Source organism: Epinephelus moara, chromosome 20, assembly GCF_006386435.1.
Source record: "Epinephelus moara isolate mb chromosome 20, YSFRI_EMoa_1.0, whole genome shotgun sequence".
Taxonomy (NCBI): Eukaryota; Metazoa; Chordata; class Actinopteri; order Perciformes; family Serranidae; genus Epinephelus; species Epinephelus moara.
In genome coordinates this window covers 37,061,561-37,089,392 of record NC_065525.1, presented here as the reverse complement: position 1 = coordinate 37,089,392, position 27,832 = coordinate 37,061,561, and the positions used below count along the sequence as shown (strand labels likewise).

At 42.7% G+C, this 27,832-nt stretch overlaps 1 protein-coding gene across 1 annotated transcript in view; it reads right to left on the bottom strand.

Moving 5' to 3' along the window:
* Positions 1 to 27,163, bottom strand: part of pparab (peroxisome proliferator-activated receptor alpha b) — a 49,626-nt gene extending 22,463 nt beyond the window's left edge. Inside the window, exons 1-3 of the mRNA XM_050073646.1 lie at positions 26,938 to 27,163; positions 4,396 to 4,644; positions 471 to 634 (exon numbers count right to left, since the gene is read on the bottom strand). Of these exons, the coding sequence (XP_049929603.1) occupies positions 471 to 634; positions 4,396 to 4,603 (372 nt within the window). The 5' untranslated portion in view covers positions 4,604 to 4,644; positions 26,938 to 27,163. The remainder of the gene's footprint in view (positions 1 to 470; positions 635 to 4,395; positions 4,645 to 26,937) is intronic.
* Between the last annotated feature and the right edge of the window lie 669 nt (positions 27,164 to 27,832).

Here is a 27,832-nt window from a genome sequence, read left to right as displayed (position 1 = left end):
TCGGTGCCTCTTTACTTTAACAGCCCTGGGTTGTTCTTCAACATGATTGGTAAACAGTTAACTCAAAGATTATTGAGCGACCACGTGTAAAGGCGCTTTTAGAAGTTGTCATTAGTCACAAGACACATTGAAGAAAGTAGGACATGCCAGGCCAGACATCCAGAGGCAGTTTCCTGAAATTGGTTACTGTGGATTCAGAAGGCTGTTTGTGATTCTCAGCTTGTCTGTGCTTGTGTGTGGCTGACTTTGGGAGGAAGCGATTGATGGATATTGACAGAAATATTGACTGAGGGAGAGAAAGCTGTAGTAAGTAGAACAGAGATTCAGTCCTCACAATAACAAGACCCAGCTACTCAATTACTGATCCTTACGTCAGTCTAATCTTCACAATGTCTAATGTGAAATATCAGGAATGAAAACATAAACAATCACTTGTTTGGCTGCATAATTGTGAGTAACATTCGTCTCACCTTGCAGCCCTCGCAGGCGTGGACTCCATAGTGGTAGCCCGAGGCTCGGTCAGCGCAAACCCGACACTCCAGATTGAGCGATGAGGAGGCAGATGAGAAGTCCTCCTGGCCCGCCGCCATCCCGTAAACAACCGATGACGGGCTGGATGCTGGCGTCAGGGCATCTACGAAACACAAGCACATGGGTTATTAAACGTGTCATCGCATGACTGCCGCTGATTAATACACACATTTTAACCACTGCACTGAAAGCCAACTAAAGGATAACTGGTGATGTTATATAATTGTTCTCATTGTCAACAAGTCCCATTAAAAGACCAAAACCAGCAATGAAGTGATTCTTCTTCCATTGTTGTTTAATCAAAAACACATCAGTGAGCCACATTGTGGCAACGGATGGCATATTTCGTCACTATGACTAACGTGCCCCATGTAGTTTATTTTGAGTCAATCTCAAATACCCCATCCTACTGTTGGTAATACTGAAAATAATCCCCTGATAAATACACTATATACTCCTGTAAATTCAAAGCATTGCCCACCTTATCTGTTCAAATGTTTTTAAGCTTTTATAAAGGGTAGATTTTTGCCATTTTTGCAAAGAAAACCACAAATAAATCAACATTTTTTCCTGCTGTGCACAAGACAGATCTAGTGGTGAAACAGCATCTTGCGCAAGAGCACCTTAAAGGGATAGTGCACCCAAAAATGAAAATTCAGCCATTATCTGCTCACCCTCATGCCGAGGGAGGCTCAGGTGAAGTTTTAGAGTCCTCACATCCCTTGCGGAGATCCAAGGGGAGAGTGGGTAGCAGCACAACTCCACCTAATGGAGGCTGACGGCGCCCCAGATTCAAACGTCCAAAAAACACATAATTGAAACACAAAATATCTCCATACTGCTCGTCCGTAGTGATCCAAGTGTCCTGAAGCTCCGACATAAAAAGTTGTTTGGAAAAACGTCATTTGAACTCTGTTTTTAGCCTCATTGTAGCCTGTAGCTCTGACTGCCTCTCTGTGCACATTTCAATTATGTGTTTTTGGACGTTTGAATCTGGGGCGCCGTCAGCCTGCATTAGGCGGAGTTGTGTTGCTACTCCCTCTCCCCTTGGATCTCCACAAGTGTTATGAGAACTCTAAAACTTCACCTGAGCCTCCCTCGATATATGGGTGAGTAGATAATGGCTGAATTTTCATTTTTGGGTGCACTATCCCTTTAACAGTTGTTTTTGAGGTTTTTGTGCAGTGCTGGCCCCTCTGACAGTGCCACATGGTACAATCACATCTGATTTAAAAGTGGGCACACACAGACTTAAGTGCGTCAGTAGGTATAATTTCCACATTGTTGCTGTACACATACGATCATTCTCATTATCATGTGTTCAGAAAAATATTCATATTATATATATGTATATATAAAATATATATATTGTGACTGGACGCTGGCCTCCGCATGGACTACAACCATCAGGGTGCCTCAAAGAAGTGGTTATCAGAACATTAAACAGCGACTAAAACCCTGTCCCCTGATGCCATTCTAATGTTTGAATATGCGGAGCTGCCATCCACAACTGTTGTAGCTCTATGGATTTGAATCCAAGCACGGCCATTACACAGTGACTGGCCAGGTGTGTGTGAAGCTACTTGCCAACCTTAAAACTTCAAAAATAGGGAGGATTTCAAAACCAAAGCTGGGGATCTGGGGGTTCCTTTCCCAGAAAACCTTGTTTCCAGCACTTCCTGCTACTTTTGAAGAGCGAAAATAGCAAAATAATAAGTACATTGCAAAAGTATTTCTATGTAAAACATTCTAATAATTCTTAGGAAAGAATCAAGAATTATTCGTCCCTAACATCTGGCTTTTTAGTGTGATGGGAAAGGTTACAATCAGCTTTCACACCCAGGTCAAATGACTCTGCAGTAGTCATGGGTATTTATTGGCTTTAGCTCTGATCGGCATTGATAAAAACACTACGTAAAGGCGAACGCGTTGTTTTTAGCCCCTCAATGCAGCACCACAAAATACTGTCTGTCTCCGCCCAAGCAGCATTTAAACATCGATTCAAATTAGTCTGCACTGAGTTTGAAAAGGAGACCGAATAAGCAGGAGATATATAAAAGAAGTAATTGCTGTGAAGTTTTTAAAGGCCTCCATGCTGCTTTCTAAAAAACACACACACACAGAAAGGTATACAGAGCCATGTACACACCTCTGATCTACTGGCAATGGGAAAGGAGTCTACAGCCTGTTTTAGCGGGTTTACTCGTGTTGAAAAAAAACCCAAACAAACCTGCATACATGCACTATTTTTGTTGGAAAAGGTATATCCGTACTCTCCTATTCTCTCTCCGTCTCACTCACTGAGGCGGACGAGGCCAGGAAGTAACATTTGGTGTAGCTGTTTTGGCGTCCTGGAGGAAACGTTAGACCTTTAGCGTCATAGGACTTGGCTTATAAACGCTGTACAGTGCCAGAAACAGGTTGTGATAAGAAACAGGAATAAAACGGTGTGAAAGTTCCTCATGAATCGGGAGAAATACGGGTGAACTGTGACCCTGGGTAGAAACTGTGAGAGAGCAATAACAAACCGGTCTCCTGGAACATCGTGAGGGTTTGCATTTATGGTATGAAGGTGAGAAACTAACGTGAACCTGCCGAGCTTGTGTAGCCTACAGTACATGGGATACAGGTTGATCTATAGCTTGACCTCCTTGTACTGACAAAGACAGTCTGTTCCTTCACAACTATTTATTCAGAGATAATAGCATGTCGTCCGTGGTGTGTTGCCTGTCATAAGCATAACAACGCTGGAGAAATGTTACTCATCCTTCTCATGGATGACAGGTCATGGGGGTTGTCAACAGTTTTCTATTTTCGCCTTATGAAGGCAACATGGATGGCAGATCTCACTTGGTACACAAATAGCAAACACGAAAAGGTACAAAACAGTGGCACTAAGTCAAGCCACATGAGTTGATGGACGGACGCCAGAACAGGGATAAGCAGCATTTGGCAGCCGACCCTGAGCTGTGTTCCTGCCTGGTGCAAGTGCACATGTTTCAACTGACTGTGGACAAGGGAATCATGTCAGTGTTTCTTCTGTCTCTCACTGTTAGCACTCCTAAACACCCATAAATCCGAAACACCCTCTCACTGGCTTTTCCATGACATCATCAAATGATTCCGTGATGCCTTCCCCCCACATTTCTCCTTTCATTCCTTCTCCCTCACTCATACCCTCTATTCACCCACTAAATGTTTATCTTTCTGGACTATTCACAGCCTCTTCGCTTGTTGCATAATTCGGTAGTAGCATAAATTTCCCAGATGTCCATGTGACTTTTATTCAGGAGGAAACCCAGCAGCAAAATGGATGTTTCCTGAGAGGTGGTGCATGGTGGCTGAGGAATGTGTGAATTCCTCATTGGATATGGGGCGAGGAGAAGGGCTGCAGGACGACAGAGAGGTACAACAACAGCGCAGAAAATAAGAAGCAGATAAGGAGAAAGAGAGGAGGGGAAAAAGGGAAGAAACAAGGAAAGTAACTGGCAGGAAATGCATCGACTCACTCAGGAAATCAGAGACAAGGACAAACCGGTTAAGATCAAGGTACTGTTGGGTGGGTGAATCAGACAATCTGAGTACACAAAGGGCAGTCGAAGGATTGCAGCGCAGCTTTGTTGTAGGTCAACAAAGAGGTTAAATTAGCCAAAGTGTACAGTATGTTCTTACTGAACATTCAGATGGAGCAAATAAGGGATTAAGGATGGTAAACTGAGAGACAACAACAATGGCAAGGAGACGCTGAGCTGCAGGGGACACTTTGTAAACTGCAGGATAACAGTATGGGAGCAAACCCAACATTTTTCATGTCACCATATTCTCAGTAATCTCAATTTCAATCCAATGATCATTTGACTTCACCTAGAACAGTTGAACCTTCAGAGCCATTGCTGGACGACTGGTATTCGGGGACATCAAAGGAGCTGAGGGCGTCATTGTCAATGGACTGGGAGATGTCTTGGAGCTCCTCCATGCCGCCCATGAAGTCGTCATCGGCGCACAGGGGGCTGCCCAGCACTGAGTCCTCCAGGGGCGAGGGGGGATGGTAGTGGCTCTCCATGTCGACCATCGTGGTGGAGGAGCGTGCTGCCGGCACTCTCACTCATCAGACTGCAGACAGAAGACAAGGAGGGTGGAGGGGGAAAGACAAGGAGGTCAAAGGGTGATATGGAAACGCAGACAGGCAGGAAGACGAGATGATAATTCATTTCTAAGGTCACCTCTGTCTGAATTTGTAGCGTCAGCTTGCTAACATGCTGATGTTTAGCAGGTGTAGCATTTACCATGTTCACCATCTTACTTTAGTGTGTTAGCATGCTAATATTTGCTAGTGATAAACGATGATGATCTGAACTAAAACTTTTACCTAATGATGGTGCAAGACCTAAAGTCAGGGAATCACAAGTGAGCACAATTCATCCTCAGGGGAGCGTGAATGCTTGCACCAAATGTCATGGCAATAGTTGTTATGACCTTTCATTCAAAACCACAAATGACAACTTGATTGTGGCACTAGAGGAAAAGTAGAAAGATCTACACACAGTCATTAGGATACATCATCTGGGAACCATGAATGTTTGTCCCAATTTCTTTGCCAATCCATTCTTTTTTTATTTTAGAAACAGAGAACATAAAGTTGCCTTGGGTGTTACAAGGTCAAATCCCAGTGCATTTTCACCTATATCCTGGCATACAGTGGGTGCGGTTACATGATGGCTTCTCATTCAGAATGAAAAAAATCTGAATGAAATCATTCGGAATTAAAGTCTTTCCAGGTAGTTCACATGGGAAATATTCCTTCTGAATGAGGGTTTACACGGGAGATCAGTTTAATCGCCTTTATTTGGGTCTGTGCAAGGTTTGGGGCAGGGAAGGTTTCTGATTGGATAGGAGGTGGGGCGGATGTTACGTGTTTACGTTTATCGAAAGAAAACACTAGTCCTCGCTCCGGATAACAAGATGCTTGACGACGCCGTTCTTAGTGCCTTTTTCAGGCTTGTTTTGCTTATATTCTTGAAGCAGCAGTACGACAACAACCTTGTTCTGCTAATGCTTCGTCTGTTGAGGAGGAGAAGAGAGGTAGAAGACCGTGCTGTGGCGAATGGAAACCAGTGAGTGCAACGAGTCCAACTGCTCTATCTCAGCCCGTTGCTATGCGCGCTATATACGTCATCGCGCCAGAAGGGCAAGGAAACCAGCATGAGCAGAAAGACCGGAATGAACTTAAAGAGGAATGAGTGTATACATGCACACAAAATTCTTTCATTCAGAATTAGAAACAGACTTCCCTTACATCGGATTGAATTTTCAATCGCATTGGCCATTTTCATTCCGAATTAGGTGTCTACAAGATCACTTTTAATAGGACTGAGCTTTCATTCCGAATGAAAAGGCAATTAAACTGTCCATGTAAACCCACTCAGTTTCACACTTTTTTCAACAGCGTTTGTACACCATCAATTTCTCCCAGTATTTTGTACATTTTCCACCTCAAGTCTTAAAATAAAAGTAAATATTTCCATACAGTAAATTTCATTTATAATCCCCAGCCATTGGGCCAATGTTGGAGGATCAACTTGCAACCATTTGCAAGTTATGGCTTTCTTGCTACTTGCCAAAAGTATCTCTTAATATTCATCTTTGTGTGGGACAGTTTCAGGTATATTTCCTAAGTATAATGTGACAAATGAATAGACTAAATCCATCCCAATTATCTTATGAATCCCAGCTGCAATCTCTTGCCCAATACGGCTGTATCTTGGGGAATGCCCAGAAACATGACAATGATTTGCCAGTCAGGTTCCACATTGCCTCCAACAAAAGTCCTGGCTCTGTAGGCCTGTTCGCAGTGCTGTTAGTCAAGGGGTGGTAAAGAATCACAAAAGGTTTTTCCAACCAAACTCTCCAACCAAAAATTTAAGATGGTGAGCTATTGTCCTAGATTCTCATATATAGTGCTGGTGGCATGACAGGAAAAGACAGGGAATCACCAAAGTTGTTAGGATCCATCCTTTGGGTACCATGAATGTATGTACACAGCATTAACACTCATCCAGTAGCTGTTGAGATGTTTCAGTTTCTGGATCAAATTGTTGGACCGACTAAGCTACACACATTGCCATCCATAAAGTCAGGCCACTAAAAACTGATAACATCATTATTAGCATCAACACCTCTGAGTAGTATTTCATTATCTTCCAGTGCACAAGATTCAACACTGCATACATGATACACAGCCTACCCAGGACAGGCCTAATGACTGGTGTTGATGCAACATGTGGCCTTCCACGCTAACAGGTGCTGCATGTTTCTATAGTAGGTCAGCAGGCAGTTAGGGAATGAACGACACGGAGTATCTTATGACATAACACAGGCCCCTCCGCTCACTCCAAATACAGTAACCTTATCCTTGTAAACCTCATAGTGCGGCAGAAAGAGAAAGACAGAGGACAGAGAGACAGAGAGGAAAGCATGTGGAGGGATGAATGTAGGTCACTAGGCCCGCTTAGGCTGCGCTCTGATAGGCTAGGGTCCGGGGTTGGCTCGAAGAGGCATGACAGACTGGCTTGTAGAGTAGATGGATGACACTTTGCTGAGTAGCATAGTGGGAACTGGGAGGAGCTTGTTGTTTAAGCTTAAAGCTAGCAGAGGGACTGGACTTTATGTCACATATTAGAAGTTTATATCTGCATGTAAACTGGGTCAATCTTCAGTAAGCCCTTTCCATCAGGCCCCGCTAAGAACATCAAATAAGGGGGAGGTGGGCGGTGGCTATACGGCTATAAGATAGCAGCTGCTGGTTGTTCTCAGCCATTCAACACCTTTACACATGACTGCCTTTAGTTTTAACCTTAACTTGCCCCGTCACTGTGCAAGGTGCTGTAGACTGATTGAGAAGAGAGACTGAAACGTATATGCCCTCAGTGCCCCCTGTGAGTCTATTTAAAAGAATGACAGACGAGAACGATGATAGCCTGACATTGCCAAACCCAATCGCAATGCGAGTTATTAAAATATGAGCTTGCAGATTCGTCAGGTACCCAGAATAGAACGGTATTCCATTGAAGCAGCAACTGAAAGTAACGACCAGCTGCATATGGTTTCGCCATAGGCAAAAAAAGACAAGTAAACGTGATTGTAAGTGTTATGTGGCTGTTCTCTCTCTTTAGTGACATTTCAACCCTTCAAGTAGGAGAAAGAATTGTAGGTACATACTATTTCCAGGGCTGGTAGGTCACTGACTGACACATAGACACATATGTAATGGAACATGAATGGATGTGGATATGGATAAGCAGTAAGCTAGTCTTTAAAATCAAAGACCACAACTCTGGTGTTCAGAAGCACAAGCACAGTCCATTTACCATTTACATAATCTCACATATCTGTATATGTATGCAGAGTCTGCAGGCAACAGGACAAGATTTGGATACTGGAAGAGTTCTGGTTTCCATTTGTAGTCTGTTTATAGTCAAAGTAGTATCGACCAATCACATCTGAGCGGCAGTTAGGCTGCATTCACACCAAATCAGGTGTTGCGTGGTGGTGGTCCATGTGTCGGGGAGTGGAGGATGGAGACCAACTACTGTACAAGAAAGCCTGTCTCCCCATCTCAGCAACTTGGTATTTGCTTTCGCTAAGTTTGTTTGTTGGCTTAAAAGATCTGTAGAAATCTTTTTTACCGTCATTTCTGTGGGATCTTTACTGCCACAAAAGACAACACACAATCAAAGTGAGTGCTCTCCTTTGTAAGACAGTACACACAAGCTGCTAATGCATGCTTTATGTCTTTAACATTTAGTATTTAACAACAAAAAGAGACTTGGTCCTGTGGACTGCGGGCGTCTTTCCAGTCAAATCGCCGGTTATGTGACTGACCATGGCAACTTGACATTAGGTTGCATTTCAACAAAAGTTGAATCTGTTTCCAAAATCGGTGTGAATGCAGCCTCAAACAGTCTGTGTGGAGAGGTGAAACGCACTGGCCGAAATGCAGTCTTGGACCTATCGGCTATGCTTTGACGACAATTTAGCTTTATATTAGCTTTCTTTTTATTTATCTGTTTTCATAAGCAAATATCTGCTTCTAGAGATTAGCCAAAGGAAAGGCACACACAAGAGGAAGTCTTGGCCCTGATATTCGCTGGCTACACCGGATCCCACGAAATATTGGCCCCAAAGCAGGGGTCGGCAACCTATACTATCAAAAGAGCCATTTTTGATCAAAATAATAAAAAAAAAAATCTATCTGGGGCCAGGAAGGTAACACAGCCTATTAAGTCTAAATCAACCAATCAACATTATTAATAGGTATAAATTAGCATTCATTAATGTGTTTTACCACAAGGTGTCTACTCTGCAGTGGGCTCTTAATGATTATTTGGTACTTTAACCTTGCAGCGTTGGTGGTACAAGCAAACAAACCTGTCCACACTCACACAATACTTCATTTTCCTCCAAGACTTTTCCTTGTTTGGGTTTGGAATCCCGAGCTAGCTTTGCTAGGAAGACTTGAGACTAGCTACTGCTACTGAGGTTTGCCAACATTTAGATGAAAAGGTGCAAGACCATAGATGTATGATGCACATTTTAGTTGATGAAAAGGTAAAAAAAAAAAATCTTATTTGGTGCATAGGCTACACGTCTTTACAGTTGAAGAATGTAAGAACTTCTTGAGGTTTACAAAGATGAAAAGTGAAGTGTTAACAGTTATTCATTTACATTACATTAACATTTACAAGCCACTGGCAAGGGGCAAAAGAGCCGCATGTGGCTCTGGAGCTGCAGGTTGTCTACCCCTGCCCCAGAGGCTTATCGTCCTCAGACCAATAGCTGACGGGTTATGAGGTTGACATTCATGTGGAAACAGATAACAGATTAATGAGTGAATCTGATCATAACCTGGAATGCATGTTCTGGAACATGGAGGTTAGAAATTTGGGGTACATGACGTCCATATGTCTATTAAAAACATTGGTATGTAATGATAACTTGTGTACTGGCAAATGGATAAAACTTGATACCAACACTTTAAGGGCTGGAGCCTTTGGGAAAGACAGCACAACAGTTTCCAGGTTTGAGCACAAAACAAGTGATGAACTAAATTGATCATCAAAGTCTACAGCCCACAGGAACTCAACTGAATCCAAAAGTAGAAACCCCTGAAGATTCCCAAAACACTACTCTACATGAAAAGAAGCCTGGCATGTGAGCGGGCCGCTTTACTGAGCTAGTCTCTTCAATACACTTGTAATTCTGAATGGAGCCAGTGTTAGCTCTGCTAGGATAAAGCAAACCTCTTTAGCATTCAGCCTCTAGCTCCTGACCCTCAGGTCTTCCTTTAGAGGACATCCTGTTTCATACACTCACTTCACTCAGCACTGTCTCATCATAACACTGCTTCAAGGGGAAAAATACAGACGCTTCTTGGCTAAAGTTAAAAAACCTTCATGCTGTCTATTTTGACTACAGTCCATTAACTGAGGCAAGTTGCTGTCAAGTGGTAGGTTGAAGTAAATCTGAACTAACAGACTATCGTAAAAATATTTTATGTGTCAACAAACACCCACTGCACGCATGACTTTCTATTCAAATAACATACATGTGTCCTTTTCTGAACTCATGCCTACCAGCAGCCATTAAGTGGACCATGCTAACCTTGTGTTGCCAGAAACATACAGCATAACAATGTAAACACACAGAGCCGCTTAGCTGCAGACATCTTGTGGATTTAGACAGAGAGAGACACAGAGGGGAGGACGGGGGGGCAGGAATGTCAGTTAAGCTACATTACAAGGTCTTTATCAGCAACGTGCGAGACAGAGTGAGCAAGTGAGGGAGGCAGAGAGGGAAAGAAAACAGCGGTTCCTACGGTAACAGCAGGCCTTTGTCATTTAGGTCAAGACCTCTCTTGTGCTCACTCAGCCAAGCTTGCTGAGGGCAACGCGCACACTGAGAGGAAGATGAGCAAGGTCATACATGTTTGTGTGGGTTAGGGTTGGAGTTGGGGTCCAAAAGGGGAGGGGGGAGGGGTTACACTGACAATAGACCAGCAACCCAGAGCCTCTGAGGTCGCCATGACGATGCCACGACAATGCCAATGCGTTGATCATGCTTTGAAATCAGCAGCGCTGGGTGGGCAGCAGGCATGTGTTATATCATACAACCGCTGGAGTTCAATCTCGCATCATTAAAATCAGTAAATCCCATTACAGTCTTGTGCATTACTGAGTCTGCAGCAGGGATCACAGCAGGGCCGGATGTATGAGTGGAGCATAAATAATCCATACTGTCCGATGGATTCCTGCACAGTTGCTTAGCGTGTTCGCCCAGCCCCCCATGTTATGCTCATCCATCGCAGTAAAGACCCACATTAGACAGACAGGCCACGAAGCTGTTAGCAAGCTCCGAATGAGGCAGATAGACACGCTCTGAATGAGACCCAGGCATGCAGGCGGCCTCCTACTCTCCCAACAGGAAAGGACTTAGAACAGCGTGAAGTTAGTTTACACAGTCGTCTGAGATCTTTAAGGAAAACGGTCTGTAAATCACCTGCACTGTTGAGCCGACAGCCTCGGTAGAGATATCCATCACTCACGAAGAAGTGCACTTAAAGCTGATCATGTTATCTAATCCTGTGGCATCTCTACATCCACTCAGATCCACACAGGCTACAGCTGATAACTGAAAACTATATATCACACAGCCTCCTAGCTATTCTCTCTGGGGCATCCAATAAAGCTCTGTGCCTTCCAGATCTATCAACGATGAGGGCAACAAACAGCAAAGGGTGAGATGACAAGGAGACACAGATAGAGCTGGCGGCAGACCAAGACATTAGAGGTGTGTACGGGCTTGTCTGCCAAGGCGTGGAAAAGAAAACATTACTGAAAACTCTGTAGTCCTTCCAACTAGGAGAACATACCTTGGCATTGAGAGAGGACAGAACAGGGATGAGTTTCTCACACTGCTATCAGTCTATAAAACGACGTGCTTTTCAAAAGACTGTTGGTCATAGTACAATTTATAGAATATAAAAAAACAATAATAACTTAAGTAAACAAACTGCCCTACCTTCCTCATCCAAAAACCTGGAGTCTTCCATGCAACTTTGGTCCCTGACAACATCACATCCAGCTCTGTTTGAATAATCATTCAGTGTGTGTGTGTATGTGTGTGTGTGAGAGAGAGAGAGAGGACTACAGGTTAATGTTTAATCCACCTATCCTGTGGTGTGAGTGCTAACAGGCCTGTCAGATGAAGGGCCCCAGGGGGCATAACGGTGGTCTTAGAGCATGAATATGGGCTGATGGGGCTGACCCACCAGCTCCGCCTGTCCATTTGTTTGAAGAGTTCACTCCATGAGCTAAGTCTGGACCGTGCCCGCAGTGTAAACACTCAAGCTAACCCTTATCACTAAGGGCCGATATTGCTGGCCGGCGCCCTCTCTATCGTTATGGAGATGGACCAAAGTACAGAAGAATTGATTGACATTGGACTTTAGCTGGAGTCTGCGACAGATGAGCCGTATGATAGTTACCAGTTCAATCGTTCTGTTATCAGGTCACGTACCTTGGCGTTTCAGGGTCAGTGACCTTTAAATGTACAGCACACTGTGTCTGCCATTTTAAGACCTGAAAGGTCCAAACTACTGTGTTTGCTAATTTGAGTTCCTAAATATAAAACCATGCAGACTTTACATGTTTATGGCTGTTTTAAGAGGCTAATGCCATAAAGGTGTATATATTTTTGGATGTATTATTCTCACATTTCCAGACATCTATTTGTTTCTATTCATTTTTGTACATTATCAAAATCTATTAGCAAATATGATTGAGTTGCTTAATCCATCACCATGAACATTATGCCTGCATTAGCCATTGACAGTATTATATTAGTGCTATGAGGTAATGCAGTTTATGTGCAGATTGACTTGAAACTTCTGCACTGTATTACCTTGCAATAGAAATATTATGTTGACAAAAATAATTAGGAGTATAGGAAATTATCAATACACTGTGTCATTTTTTTTAATTAGTAGTTTTCTGTCTGAAAAATGTCACATTTCTCCAACAACCCATTCCTCCAAAGTCCTTTTTCTCTGAAAATACACATTCCCCGCAGTTACACAACCTAATCGCCAGAAAAAATGTCGGCATTGTTCATGTCCGTCAACCATGGATATGTTACATTTGACAACAATCCTGTGGTGAAAGTGTGGCTGATTTTAGGCACAAAACCACTTGGTTATGGTTAGGAAAAATCTTGTTCTGGGTTTAAAAAAAAAATCATATTTGGTGGCACAAAAGGTGTTGGAAAAGCAGAGACAGATCTGTGAAAACATCTGGGATCGGTGGCTCAAATGTCACTGGGAAACGCAGCGAAGGGTTTGTGAAGCACCCACGATTGATGACCCAAATGCCAATGAAAAATGTCACAAAGGATTGATAAAATAACCTGAGAATGGTGGCTCAAACTCTGTAAAAACAACTGGGATCAGTGGCTCAAACTCCACTGAGAAACGCCGTGCATGGTTTGTACAAACACCTGAGGTCAGTGGCTCTGACGCCACTGAGAAATGCCACAAAGGTTGGGTATAAACACCCAGGATTGGTGGCTCAAACACTGCTGAGAAATGCAGTGAAGGGTCAGTAAAAACACCCAAGATCAGTGGCTAAAACATCGCTGAAAAATACCGCAAAGGCTTGTAAACACACCTGGGACAGGTGGCTCAAACACCAGTAGAAAACTGAAGCTAACTACAGGAAGTGTAGCCTGGTTCCAGACCATAGACCCTGCCCACTCAACTGAGTAGGCTTGCATCTCTGGTCTGGCATACCGCAATGAATTTGCGATTTATCTCATCCAAACGATGGACGGACCAATGAACGCCGGGGGTGGGTCGGGTCTAGCGATTAGCCAATCAGCGCCACGCTGATGTCAAGCTGTGCGCCGGTGGGTAACTGGTGAGGATAGCAACAATGGCGACCGCTACAGATCCTACAGACCACATTAACGATGCTATCGAGGTATTTCGCCACTACTCGCGTTAATGGAGGACCAAATTAAGGAAGCTGCTAAACTGGATTTAACGGCGATGCAGCTGGGCGTGCACGACAACGGAGACATTTTAAACGGGCAATGCTCGCTTGTTTTTGACAGTTTTCCTGAATTAGATTTAAAACAATCATAATATATCGCCTTGCTTACAGTGTCCCAATATGTAAAGGATTACACAACTCTAGCAAGTTTTACTGGTTTGCTCACAGAGTTTCATAGTATATGGAAATGAATGGGAACAATGGCTGCTTAGCACTGGAGGCTTTATGTATTCAACTACATGTTATCTATTCCACTGATGAAGGAAACCTGCATGAACTCACTTTTTCTACAAACTGGACAGGAATTGGGATTTTTATGAGGACAAGTGTTTCTCAAGATGAGCTCTTCTTTCTCTGGCTGTGAGCATAATCTGAACACCCGTTGCTGCACCCAGTTGAGAAATAAAACAGCAAGTTACATAAGCCCCAGTGGACTCTGACCCCGGCAGTGACAGCGTGTTCAGTGTCAAAATAATAATTAAATGCTCACACATGGTCACAAGACAGAGCCCATACAATATGACCATACAACACTGCCAAAGGTGCAATGTGACAGTGTATCACGTTACCTCAAAGACCTACGCTGACCTGACCCTTCATGCCGGCCGTTTATAGCACGTCACTGCGTGGTGGAAAGTGTGCATGTGAGTGTGTTGTGGACTCAATACAAGCACGTGAAAAATTATGGTGACATTTACACTGACATTACATATGGTGAAAAAAAAATATTACCTGTAGTTATCAGTTTGGGGGAAACAGGTGGCAACATAGAAAATGTCCACAATCTGAATGTAGACACATGGACGTGGGTGTGTTGTTGTTTGTTGCCTGCATGCCACACTGACTCACTGTTGTCATGACCTCCAATAAAATGAGACATTTCACGGAAATTGTTTCATCATCAATGTTTTGGTTTGAACAAGTTAAAGAGACAGTTCGGATCTTTTGAAGTGGGGTTGTGTGAGGCACTTATCTATAATCAATGTATCACAGTGAGGTCAGTCGGCATGCCCCCAGTTTGGAGAAGCAGGCTGGAGTCCAACATGGACGCTAAGCAAAGTACTGCTGTTGAGGCGTCTGCAATAAAATGTATTTTAACTACAACAAAATGGTCTCACCTGAAAAAAATCTGTATCAGTGTAAGTATACACCATATTTTACTGCTTTACGTTACTGTTAGACAGATATTTCCAACAGGAAAATGAAGTCGTTATGTGGCTTTCTTCAAAGCCAGACTCCATTAAGAAAACCAGTGATTTAACATTGCTTATCACAGGAGCCTCTGGTGTACTGCTGCCTTGATCAGTTACTTTCTTTGTATTGCTGTGTGACTTTGGGTCTTTGAAAGGTTAGTTTGGATTCACCCAACTCACACAATAACACAAACTAACTAACTGATCAAGGCAGCGGTACACCAGCAGCTCCTGTATTCAGCGGGCTAAAATCACTGCTTTTGTTAATGGAGTCTGGTGGCTTTGATAAGAGCACAGATGGGGAACTGAACAAGCAGTTTAACATAAAGTTAAAGCAGTACAGACATCAACTGTATGTACTACACTGACTATGGATAAACACCACATACACCCCCCCACAAAAAATCCGAACAATCCCTTTAAATATTGTTAGATACTTGCAGATCTTTGCATACGTCTGAAATATGTTTGATTTGACCAGCTGCCATCATCTCCAGCTGTTTTGTTTCTCACAAGGCTGCAATAGATGAGTCATTTTTGGCTGTTTACTTGGCTGATATATCAAGCATTTTATATCGTAAGTATTAAATAAATATTAGTTTCCAAAAAGCTGTTACACACAGAGGGGCAATAAGGTTGCATACTGAAGCATTGAGCCATCAATGTACGGAGCAGCTGTATTTAAAAGCAAGTGATTGACAGTAAATCTAACTGCATGGGACATGTTTGTCTGGGTGGACATGATATACTGGTAGTTGTTAATAAGAATATAGTCTGTGTTTTCTACTTTGAGTCTAATGTTCCAGCAACACTGAGGTCATATGGAGAAAAAGACAAAGCTGCTGTGTAACCTTGACTTGCAGTATAGCCGCAGCCTAACCAGCTACCCCAGTGTGTTGGATGTATTTGCAGCTGAACAAATGGAAGGCTCCACCCTCACTGTTCCCAGCTGCTAAAATCAACAATCACTAACAACGCTGTCCTTAAGCAACACCTCCATTTGGTGCCAAACGCTGGCTCCTGGCTGCCACTTTGCACTTATTTCCAAATCAGTCACAAGGATGAAGCAGGCCACCATTACAAAACCTCCCTGCAGTACATCCAAACTGTAAATTTCAGAGGGGGGGGAAAACTGCCGCAATTTGTTCCAGCTGCTTTTATCACTTGACAGATGTAGGGCCGGGGTAACGAGACAGCAAGCGGCGCTTGAATGTGTTAAAGGGGGCCAACAACACCATAAAGTGCCTTTATGAGTCACGTGTATTGCCTGTAAGTCACCTTAACTTCACCTTTTTTTATGATCTACACCATCATCGCTCAGGGTTTGTAGTGTTTATTAAATCTGACTGATTTTCTTACCATTGCATACTCTTAGTGACAAACAGCAACTGTGCTGGATGGCAGAACATCAGAACTGTTAAAATATTGTATAAAAATATTAGAAGATTGCAGTATTTAGCATTTTCTGCTGATGCAGTACATGTGGATATTCTTTGTCTCCATTACTGACATGCAAGTGCTTGTAAACAATTTTAGAGCAGTGGAAATTCTTTGAATATCGAGACAGACAAGTTTGATTTATATGCACTGGTGTGCTCTATACATCAGTAGAGACCGTGCACAAGTCCCCTACATAAATAAAAGTATCACACATGATCAGCACAATGTATATGTCAAGGCTTTAGTGCCGATGAGAAGGGAATGTTCAAGTGAGTGTGTACTGTGCACCAGTTGCTCCTGAGACTCTGCCAAGATGCAACACCCCCATGCCTGGGTAACACCAGGACAGCAGACACAGCTCTCAGTCTGTAGCTGTGTACGTTGACAGACCACCTGAGCAGTGCTGCCAAGATAAATATAACATTTAACATGTTGTGATTTAAGAGGACAGCTCACGTGCTACAGCATTACAGGGGGTATTTAGATTCTTAGCATGATGCTAGCAACACATTCTCACTCTTAACTTGTCAAATAGAGAAGCCTGGTCAGTGGCACTATGCTTCAAAGTATGGTGCTCTAGGTACCTGTCTGGCGTTAGTTTTGGACCTGTCAGTTAACTGTTAATTTCCGCTCATTACATGCAGTGGTTTCTTTTAAAATTAACTTCTGTCTCAATGAAAATGTAGGTTTCGCCACCAAAAATTGAGCATAGTGTTAGTTCAGGCAGGACACAATGTCAAGCTCAGCTCACATCCCAGCTACAGCAGCTGATCTCAAACAGCTCAATCAACTCATGGAGCAGCTGACTGATGGAAGGGAGTCAGCTGATAGATTACATGATTCATTTCTATGCAACAAATTGTTGAATCTCATTCAGGGCGCCCTATTTAAACTGCTCTGGCCTGTCTACTGTTGCTGCTTCCTCTGCAAGCCGCTTTGCAACCTGCCTCCACCCCAGCTCCACCTTTTCATGCTGTGTCTGACTTATCAGTGTCATTTCTGTTTGTCATTGATGCTGCTCTGTTCTGTTCCTGGGGTCTTTGCTGCTGCTCTTCCTACCTTAGGCTCTCTATGTAGGCGCATGGAAGGGCAGAGAGGTGTGCTCTCTCTGCCTTAAGCCTTTCCATGGAAGTGTGGAAAAGGCTTTCTGTGTAGGTCCAAGGAAAGGTAGAGAGACTCCAGAACAGAGTCATTCAGCCAAATATAATACTGCAAATGGAAATAACGTTTGCTTTGACTAAAGTGTTCCTGACTGAACTACATTAAGTTTAGGCAACAAAACTTCTTGGTTGGTTTAGAGAAACGATTGTGGTTTGGGTTAAAGTTACAGTAACTTTATGAGTTATCTATTGGATAATATTAAACCTGTTGCAAGAAAATCTTGGAGTCCGGTTTTGAGCAGCATCTCACGCAGCTTGTGCAATCATGTTTTCATCATCTTAGAAATATTCAAAAAATACAATCCTAACTTTTAAAGACACTGAGACAATTTTACATGCCTTCATCTCTTCACACGTGGATTACTGCAACAGCCTCTTTTATTGCCTGAATCAAAAATCTATTAATCGATTCCAGACTGTACAGAATTCAGCTGCCAGGCTTTTAACCAGAATCAAGAGACATTATCACATCACTCCAGTGTTAGCCTCTTTACACCGGCTCCCTGTATGTTTTAATAGATTATAAAATTTCACTGCTAACTTTCATGGCTCTCCATGGTCTCTCTCTCTCCCAGCTATATCTCCGACCTTTCAGTGCCATACAAGTCAGGGCGTACTTTGAGGTCCTTGGGCAGAGGACTTTTGTCTGTTCCAGAGGCCTTTCTGAAAACTTCTTAAAACATACATCTCTCCTTTTATTGGAGAGCCTTTCCTGATTTTGCTTGAGTTTTAAGTTCATTTAGACGGTCTTTTATTTCCTCAGTTTTTGTACACTGAAGTCTTTTTCTCAGTTCTTTTAAAAGTTGTTGTTTTCACGTCTTGCCTGTTTTAATTATTGACATGTAAAGCACTTTGTCACACTTTGTAAATAAAGATTATTATTATCATTAGCATTACATTATTATAACACTTCTTCTTTTTCTGGCGTATGTCCTTAGACCTTCAGCTCCGTTGAGGCAAGCCAGTCCAGTGTTTCATCATCCAGGTCAATTAGACCAGGATCGCCATTCGGTGGCCAGTGTTTGGGGCAGCTGGTTATTATGTATTCCACAGTTTGCAGTGGGCATTGTCCTTGAGACCCCATTTTTGCATTGCTGCCCGAAAGCATCTTTTACCTGTCCTCAGGCAGTTGAGGGTTGTCTATTGCTTTCGTGGCAGGTGCTGGCCGGCAACATTATAACACTGGAGTTAGTTGAAAGCCCGGTACATCTCATACAGACGCTTTAAGCCAAGTGCCGCTGACCAGGCTGCCGTATTTGATACCCTGGGAATGAGAAGTGATTGTTGCTGGATCACTCTGGGAGGAATCTTCGCACTCTGGTAAATAAGATATTTAGGTTTTGGACTGTTGTGTCGACAAAACAAGCAGTTTAAAGATGTCATTTTAAAATCTGGCAACGTGTTGGGGCGTCGGTGGCTTAGTGGATAGAGCAGGCACCCCATGTACAAGGCTGTTGCCGCAGTGGCCCGGGTTCGATTCCAGCCTGTGACCCTTTGGTGCATGTCATTCCCCCTCTCTCTCCCCCCTTTCACACTTAACTTTCCTATCAATTAAAGGCAAAACTACCCAAAAGAATATCTTAAAAAAAAAAAAAAAAATCTGGCAACTTGTGATAAGCATTTTTCTCTATTTTCTGAAATGTTAAAGGCTAAACAATTGATCATAAAAATAATCTACAGATTCATCAACCCCAAAAATAATCACCAAAAAGGTATCCAAAAAGGTCGTCTTCAATCTTCCCCAATCTCCCATGCTACCTTCATCTTATCCCAAAACAATCTCTGCGCTGAGGCGTGATCAAGAACTTTCCAAAAAATGTTTTAAGGGAGTTTCTGCATTACTGGAACAACAATATAACGGGGATCGCCAGAGTGGATAAATCACCAACACTGAGATGAGAACAACATGACGCTGGAAGCATTTCTCTCTGCTCAGACAGCTGTGTGTATCTTATTACATTTTCCAGCATGACACTGGAGTCCTGAGTTCCCCCTTTCTGGCTGCCAAACCAGCCTACGTGTTTGTGGGGAGGCATGCAGCACACAGGCCTGGTGACAGAACAACACTAATGTGCTACTGTAGTGGGATCACAAAGGCCCAGAATGTTCTTTGAGCCTTCCTACTTGCAACAAACTGTAATCAGCAAATCTTGAAAACAGTTACATATTCACACACTCCGCCATCACCTCATAAAAGATATCAAATACTTCACTAAAAGCATACATCTAAGCTTCACGGCTGCCACACAGCATGGTTATGTTGCGTCATATAGCAGTCCTCCCCCTAAACTTCTTAGCCGTGTCATCTTAATAAGCACTGTGAGTTTCCATGCTGGTGTCAAAGACCTCTGTTACACCAAAATAAACAACACTGACATTAGTTGAATACAGAAGAGGCCTTGAGTTAAATGAGGTTAAAGCCGATGAATATGTCTCTGTCTGAGCTTATGAGTGGACCTGAAAGAGAGCGGGCTTCGTCAGTAATAGAATTAGAGTGCGAGAGTAGATCAGACCGGGGATAGGTGATTGATGAGGATTTTTCCAGGCCGACGCTCACGAGGATGAGGATCAGACCCCATTGCCTCGATTTCAAGTTGACAAGAAAGTGAGTGAATCTTCCAGCCATGGTGTTGGGCTTAGACGAACAGGATGTTGAAGAGATGTGACTCTTACATAAGCACACCAGAAACATTAGGACTGGGAGAGACAAAGAGGTTGTTGTGAGAAAGACATTAATTTCAACAGACCTGTCAAATCCTCCTTTCCCGTTCCCTTGTGGGTGAACATACAACAGCATCCCTCCCCAGTCAATCTCCTGTCCAGAGCTGCTTAACTGTAAGTCTGGCTGGAGGTCCTCAATCCTATTCAACCCAGAGGGACTTTACCATAAGGGAGGCTCAAAGGGGAATAGATCTGACTCAGGTGAAGGTCAAACCTGAGCGACAGAGGACACAAGTTGCAAGACAAACATCCACAAAGACCACGCTTGGCCTGGAAATAGCAATGCAGAAAAACTGTGTTGCAGATACCAACAAAGAGGGTGAAATGTGATCCAAGAAGTCTGGTTTAAATAACACATCCAAGAGTTTGAAGGCTTATCAGACATCAAAACACTGGTCAGCTGAGGGATTTTCTGCAAAGTTATTTTATCCTCCTTCTCGATGACTGAAGTAAACAGTAGAATTTAACTTCTTCCATTATTAAGTAATCTACAAATGTGTGTTTGCCAGATGTTGTTGCAGTGCACTGCGGCATCCATGACCCCCACTGTGCTAATTCAGTGGCCTCCATAAGTGAACAGGAAGGTGGCGCTTTGTGAGTGCTATTGCGCAAGCGAAATGCTTCTCTGCCCTGTTTGGTTCAGTTCAATTGAACTCAAGTTTGTTTGCCCCCTAAGTGCAGTTCGTCTGGGCAGGTGTGAACTCATCAGCAATCGCACTCGGGTGCTCAACAGAAACAACTGGACAGCGACCTTCTTGAAGAGGTGGTCTCGGTCCGGTTACAAAAGAACTCTGGTGCAATCGTAAGATGTGTATACGGCAATCAAGGTGGCGGAAAGATAGATAGTGGAGATGCTGCAATGCAAAGGGGTGGCATATCAGAGTTGTACCGCGACCATTATCTATCACCAGAGGAAGCCAAGGCAATAAGAAAGGAGTACCCACACAACAAGGATGAAATCATAAAAAGGCATGTCGACCTAGCAATCATGTTTTGACTTCACACTTTGTGACTGATAAGACCCAATAAGGAAGTGAACGTGGGTGTCTGCATCATTGTTTTCAAAAGTTTCTGAGTGTCCAAACTAAAACGCAACTCTGAAGTTTTCAAATTTAAACAGGGTCAGCAGCATTTTCAAAGGTATTTGTTTTAGGGGTTCCAAAAGGCCGAAGCAATGTGGACACTAGGCGTAAACATCTTGTAAGTATTAGTGTGGATGTAGCCTCAGCTCTTCTAACAGTGCCTGAAATGCCTCCCTCCACACCTTACCAATGTCTGAGTTTTGTTGCGTTCAAATAAGTGCAACCTCATGAATTTCTTCGAGGACAGATTGCCCAAAAGAGATCCCTGTTACTCCCATTTGAATGATTATCACATGTTGCCTCCTGCTGCTGTGTATAGGCTTTTCAATCCCCTACTGAGTGTAGCCATCTGGAAAAGCTATACTCATGTTTGCCTTTAAATGTGGTTGGAAGACACTTCGTGAAACCTGGAGACTCTTATTTCTTTGGGGTTGCTCTGACAGATGAGATATACCAGAAGCACCCTTGAACCTGAACAGACAGTTACAAGGCGGTGGTAGAACTGGTCTTGCCAATGATTATCTACAAGCAAAACTAAAACTACTTTTAATTCACACAAAACAAATGTTGGATGTTGGGATCTAATACAGTGACTTGTCCTCAGATCACATGCTCTCAAATCTATGCCCAACGCTAACATTTTTTCCACCGCTCTTTGGCCAGCGGTTATGCAGGAACTTGGAAAATAGGTCAGTGGAACTAGATTCTTGTTGCTAAACATACTTACAATACATCTCTTTATGAACCCACAACCATGACAAATGATGAAGGCTTGAGACTGCGCACTTGAGAGCAGAACCTGAAAGTCCTGTTTGAGGAGCTGAGAGGAGAAAACTCTGCCTTTAACTCCCGTATTGTTTCTGCATCTACAACTCTGTCACTCAGGGCTGTTAATGCAACCAGGCAGAAGCTGATTACAGGTCTCAGGTTCCCGGAGACAAAACTGTCAAAGCTTTTCAGCACAGCTGGACAGAAACTAACTATGGAAAAAAACATTGGCAAGGAAAGTTCCCTTAAGCCTGAGTCAAAGAAGCACAAACACTTGTTTGAGCATGGGCAGGTCGGACAGTTTGTTTCTTAAGACATTCATGTATTGTGCATGAGAGATAAGGGTATCTTAAATGCTTTGTGTCCCTCTGATTACAATAGTGAAGTCTTAAGATGAATAAGAAGTGCTGACAGACTAACCACACCTTTAGAAAAGAGAAAAAAAGATGCCCACTTGCTAGTGCAATCAAAGTTCTGCAGACAGTGAGACACACGTCCTCCTACACCACAGCGTCTACTGAAATCTACCATCTGAAATCTTTACACCTTTACATTCTTAAATGATACCTTGACGCAGTAACACAAAAAAGTTACCTGCTCTTACTACTTCATCAAGGCTTTTGATATCATCACTTGGAACATTTTTAGCCCATGAACTGATTTATTCTTATCAGTCTAAGGGGGAAAAAATACTCAACTTGATGTTTTCAATTTACTTTACCGGGTCAACACAAACAAAAAACACTGTCACTTTTAGGCTGCGTCAAACGTTGCGTGATTATTAATGGATTTCTGACCACACACTCACCAGAACGATGAGGTGGTTCTGAGTGAAGACCTTTGATCCCAAGGTAAATGCCACGTCGATGTGGAGACTGGCCTTAAGGGTTAGCAAATAAAGGGGGGGTTCATGTAAAAGCCTGGTACACAGAGGACTGAGTTGTCTCTCAGTGTGTTTAGAAGTGGACTGCAGAATGGAGCATCTGTCTTCAGATCACCTCCAAAGTCTCACTTTTGGGAAACATGTCAGCAAAGAGCCAGACCTCCAGATACAGCTTTCCAATCATTAATAAAAACTGAAGTCTCTTCTAAAAAATTAAGGTTGGAAAACATATGTATATTCTATTAATATCGTGATATGAGACAAGATATCGTAAGTGTTGTCTTTTCCTGGACTGTTCTTTGCCAGACTGTTCTAGCTGCCTTTACCCACTTAGTCACTATATCCACATTACTGATGAATATCTAGCAATATCTCATTGTGTAAATATTTTGCGAAAGCACCAATAGTCAACCCTTCAATATCACCGCAATTTTCTCCATATCGGCCAGTCCTAAAACAAACCTTCAACCACCACATATCAGTCTGGAGTCACTGTGATATCCAGTCAGCCCTAATGTCATCTTACAATTAATGCAACAAAGTTAAAATAAATCAAGATTTCAGCAAACTGAGAAGTTGGACCGTTGAGGGCTTTAAAGGAATACTCCACCCACAAAATGACCATCTGTATTTCAGTTAGTCTCGCCATGTTACCTCCACTTTGTTAAGAAAACTTTGTTTTTCCCGCATGCCTCCAAGGAAAACGGCACACAAATTGATTTTTTGACTGCCTGGGGGCCATGTTTAACAACAGCAAAACCACATCAAGACTAGGGCTGAGAGAATAAACAATTATGATAATCATCTTGATATAATTTTCCTCAATAGATAATGAATGTCCAATAAATCCTCCATACAATTAAACTACACATAAGTCCACAGAGAGGGGGACAGTAGTGCACCTTAATCACCAGTTTCCACCTGCCATTAACCAGAAGAAGAAGAAGGAGCAGTAGTAGTGGTAGAAGAAGAAGATGCGACTGGCCACTAATGGTTAAGGTAAAATTATAATTAGGTTTGCAATGGTAGGAGATTTTCATGGTATGATAACAGTCTCAGAAAATATTGTGGTTTCATGATATCAGGATAACAGACTTCATATTATTATCAGTCAGAATGAGCCTTAAAGGAATGAAAATGGAAGAGTTATTGTTGGCTGAACAAACATTTTATTACTGTAACTGAATAAGTAATATTAATTTAATACATTTCCTTGTCCGTAAACATGATTTCTGTCTGAGTCATGTCAAATGGATTTTCATTTGCAGTAAATGACCCCATGTTATTTAACAATGTCATGAAAGACGGTCTTCTTCTATTGACACACTGTGGGTGTACAGCTTGTACAGACAGTACTGGCCACAGTTGAGATTTTCCTTTGGTTTACATTGTCAGCTAAAACACTTCCTAGATGTTTTCACCCGCCTGTACAAAGAGTTTGACGTGCTCCTGACCAGATTTGAGATTTCTTTATCTATCCATCCTTTGATTAGAATTGCTTTGACTCTACCACAGATTTATGAAATGTTCTGCTGTTTGGCAAATATTTGTCTGGTTCTGACAATAACCATCTAGTATCTTCAACTGTCACTAAGCAGCAGCAAAAAATCAGCCATTTAACTTGAAATAAATCATAATCTTGACTTTTTTCTTGATAATTATCAGTATTGAGTATCGCTCAGCCCTAATCAAAACATCCATTTACAAACTCTCACACAACTCCTGCTGTATAATCTAAGTCTCATTTATGTAGTCGTAAGCTCAGTACCTCCCAAACACATGAATTTTTGCTAAAACTTCAATTAACAGCCCAAGCTATTGTTTGCTTAAATCACTGAAATCAACAGGCTCATATTTGGGACAGGCCTTTGATTCCTTTTACACAAAAGATCAGGAAATACAAACACTGATTAATTGTTTAAATAAACCAGTATGAATATTACTCTTTAAAAATAAGGCTTCAGATCACATATCACTTATGAATCATTCTTTTGATCTAGCTCCAACAGACAGGGCGTCAGAAAGAGTTAGGCACTCGAGCATACCAACACAACCTCACTTTATCCTGTTAAACAACACTCACAACTTGGATTATGGACTAAAGGAATATGAATAACTTACAGAGTAATCGAGGAACGGACACATAATTTGAGGTAGCCAACAACCCGCTTTTACACATCCGAAAAACTTCTATCAAAAAAAATGAACTGCTTGGCAACCAGACCAGGCTTCTAATTGAGACAGGCCATTATTTGTCAAAATGTGAAGCCACAACGGGCTAATAAGAGGGACTGGGTGTTTAAAAAATGGGACTAGGCTTTAAATTGAAGTTTAATGGTATTTAAAACTGAACTGAAAGTGAAACTAATCTATGCTCTTTTCAAAGCCAGGCTCCAATACTAAGGGGTTTTTATGAAAAGGGTTGTGTCTAGGAAATACTGAGCATCCGATCAGATAAGTAAGACTTGGATTGTACTGCATGAGTTGTGTGAGAGTTTGTAAACAGACGTTTAGATAGAGTCAATCGATCAATAAATCAGTATGTTCCATGAAGGCATGTAAGAAAAGTTAACATGACATTACTAATTGTTATACACATGGTCATTTTGTGGGTGAAGTATTTAACTTTGGAAACCCTTGAGAAAAGAAGATCCCACACACTGTTTTTGCTCTGCATCTCAACTTATTTGTCAATTAGCATTTTAGTCCCTCCAGACTTTTGTCAAGCGCATTTCAACTGACAGCAAACAAGAAAGGGACAGTTAAAAAGAGTAAACAACTGTAATTACACACAGGACCCTGCCCCCTGTGGGAAAGGAAAGGCGACATTGCTCAGGGGGAGCAGGACAGGTACAGCAGGATTTAGCTCAAATTTCCCTTTCACAGGGCAAAAGTGTTCTTAAGAAATGAGCACTGCGAGGCGGTCAATGAGCTCACCTGTAGATGAATTAACTCCATGCAAAATTGTGGAGTTTGGTAACTCTTCAATCACGACCATCACATGAAAAACAACTCCTGTTCCACCTTTGAGAGGCATTCAGCGGTGAATAATTATGTAACAGAGTGGTTGTGACACACTTCTGTTAACTCCGAATGTTCACACACACGAAGAGGAGTCACAGAGAGGTGGCTCAGGGTTATTTTAACAGTTACTTTAATAGCACCTGCAGCTACACATTAACCACCGCCTCACCCGTTCCTCCATTTGACTCTTCACAGTTTGCGCTACAGAAACACTTATTAACAGCCATAAGCAATCCTAAAAATGTATGGTTTCCAGGCAGGATTTCAAGCCTGTCCTGGGAGGCTGGTTTAAGGCCAGTGCCTGTCTGACACCTCTCATCAGCTGTCACATTTCCTCTGTATACTGTGTCATAGAGCCAAAAAATACAAGTTCCTAGTGAGAATCAAAAACTTAATTTTCTAATATGAAGCTCACTGCAAACAATATTTACACTTCAGAAGGTGCATGCTGGTGTTAAGCAGGTGCTTCTTGCAATGTCTCCACTGCTTTACACCTGCCTGAAACTGCATATGCATCAGCTCTTCACATTTACTGTGCTTAATTTGACCTTTTGATATTATTGCCACAATCACCGGTGCATCAAACATGCACCGGTGACAAACAACAGCCTTATGAGCAATCCACAGCTCCTTCACAGCCTCTATCAGAGTAACAGGGCGTACCAACACGCCAATAAACAGCCTTTGTGTTGAGTGCATGGTTTACTAATTAATAGAGATGTTGCCTTTTGATGAGCAAGCGCTACTTTGGCTGCGCAGGCGTGCAAACTGAAATCAGATTAGCCTGCCCCCCCCATGCAATAACAATGCTCCTATAATCCTAGAAGAATTTATTATTGTGCCCCAGTTGCCTGTAAATAACCGTGTGCAGGTCTGAGGCTGTCTAAAGCTGGAGACCATGCGCTGCAACCATCTCTGTGCATGAAAGCAAATTCCCTCACAGACAGTCTCAGCTTCAGCTGCAGCAGCAGCAGCAGCAGCAGCAGCAGCAGGGCGCATTTCTTGGATAAAAGGCCAAATGAAGACATGTACCTTACACCAGACAGCCCGATCCGAAGCCGCCATATCCTCGGGAAATCTCGCAGGCTTGAGAAGCGGCTCAGGGTGTGTGAGATCGAGAGAGGAGCGAGGAGGGAAAAAATAGTTCCCCCCCTCTCTCTCCTGAACCACGTCCTTGTTTGTTTCCCAGCAGCGCTGCCGCTGTCAAAAATCCCCCACCATGTCCATACAAAGCAGAGCCATGGAGCTCACACCCGCAGGAAGTGACCTCATGAGTGACAGCTGGAGGAGCGAAGGCGCACACCCCCTGACACACCTATGGTTTCAGCGAATGGAGAGCGCGCAGCGGTTTCTCTTGAGACGGACGCCCCCTAACCATGGTGACAGCAACAGGGACCGGAACACAGAAACCTCTTCCTCTAAACGTGATCTGCACGAGCTCAGGGCTCAGACTAACACTGAGCTAATAGCCTCAGAGGAAGTGAGTGCACAAACAGAGTCAGGGTGTAGGGCTGATAATGCTCATCATGCTGAACTGAAGGAATACAGGGTGGCGACATTTGCATACACTGTCCTCATATGACCCCCCAACTGCTTCCCTCCCTGCTGCTCTCTGCTCCCTGCAGTCTGTTCAGCTCAATAAAGCTTTGAAGGGATAAAGCTCTGATCACATGTTTCCAAGCATAAACATAAAAAGTAAAAATGCTTCAACTAATGCATAAAAAATTGTGATATTCAATTCAGTGTAATCTTATTTATAAAGCCCAATATCACAAATCACAATTTGCCTCAGAGGGCTTTACAGCATACATCATCCTTCTGTCCTTTGGACCCTGGCAGCGGATTTATGTATTTATTTATTCATTTATTTACTTATTTAACAGGGACAGTGCACGGCTACTTAGCTGCACCCAGGGGCGATTCTAGG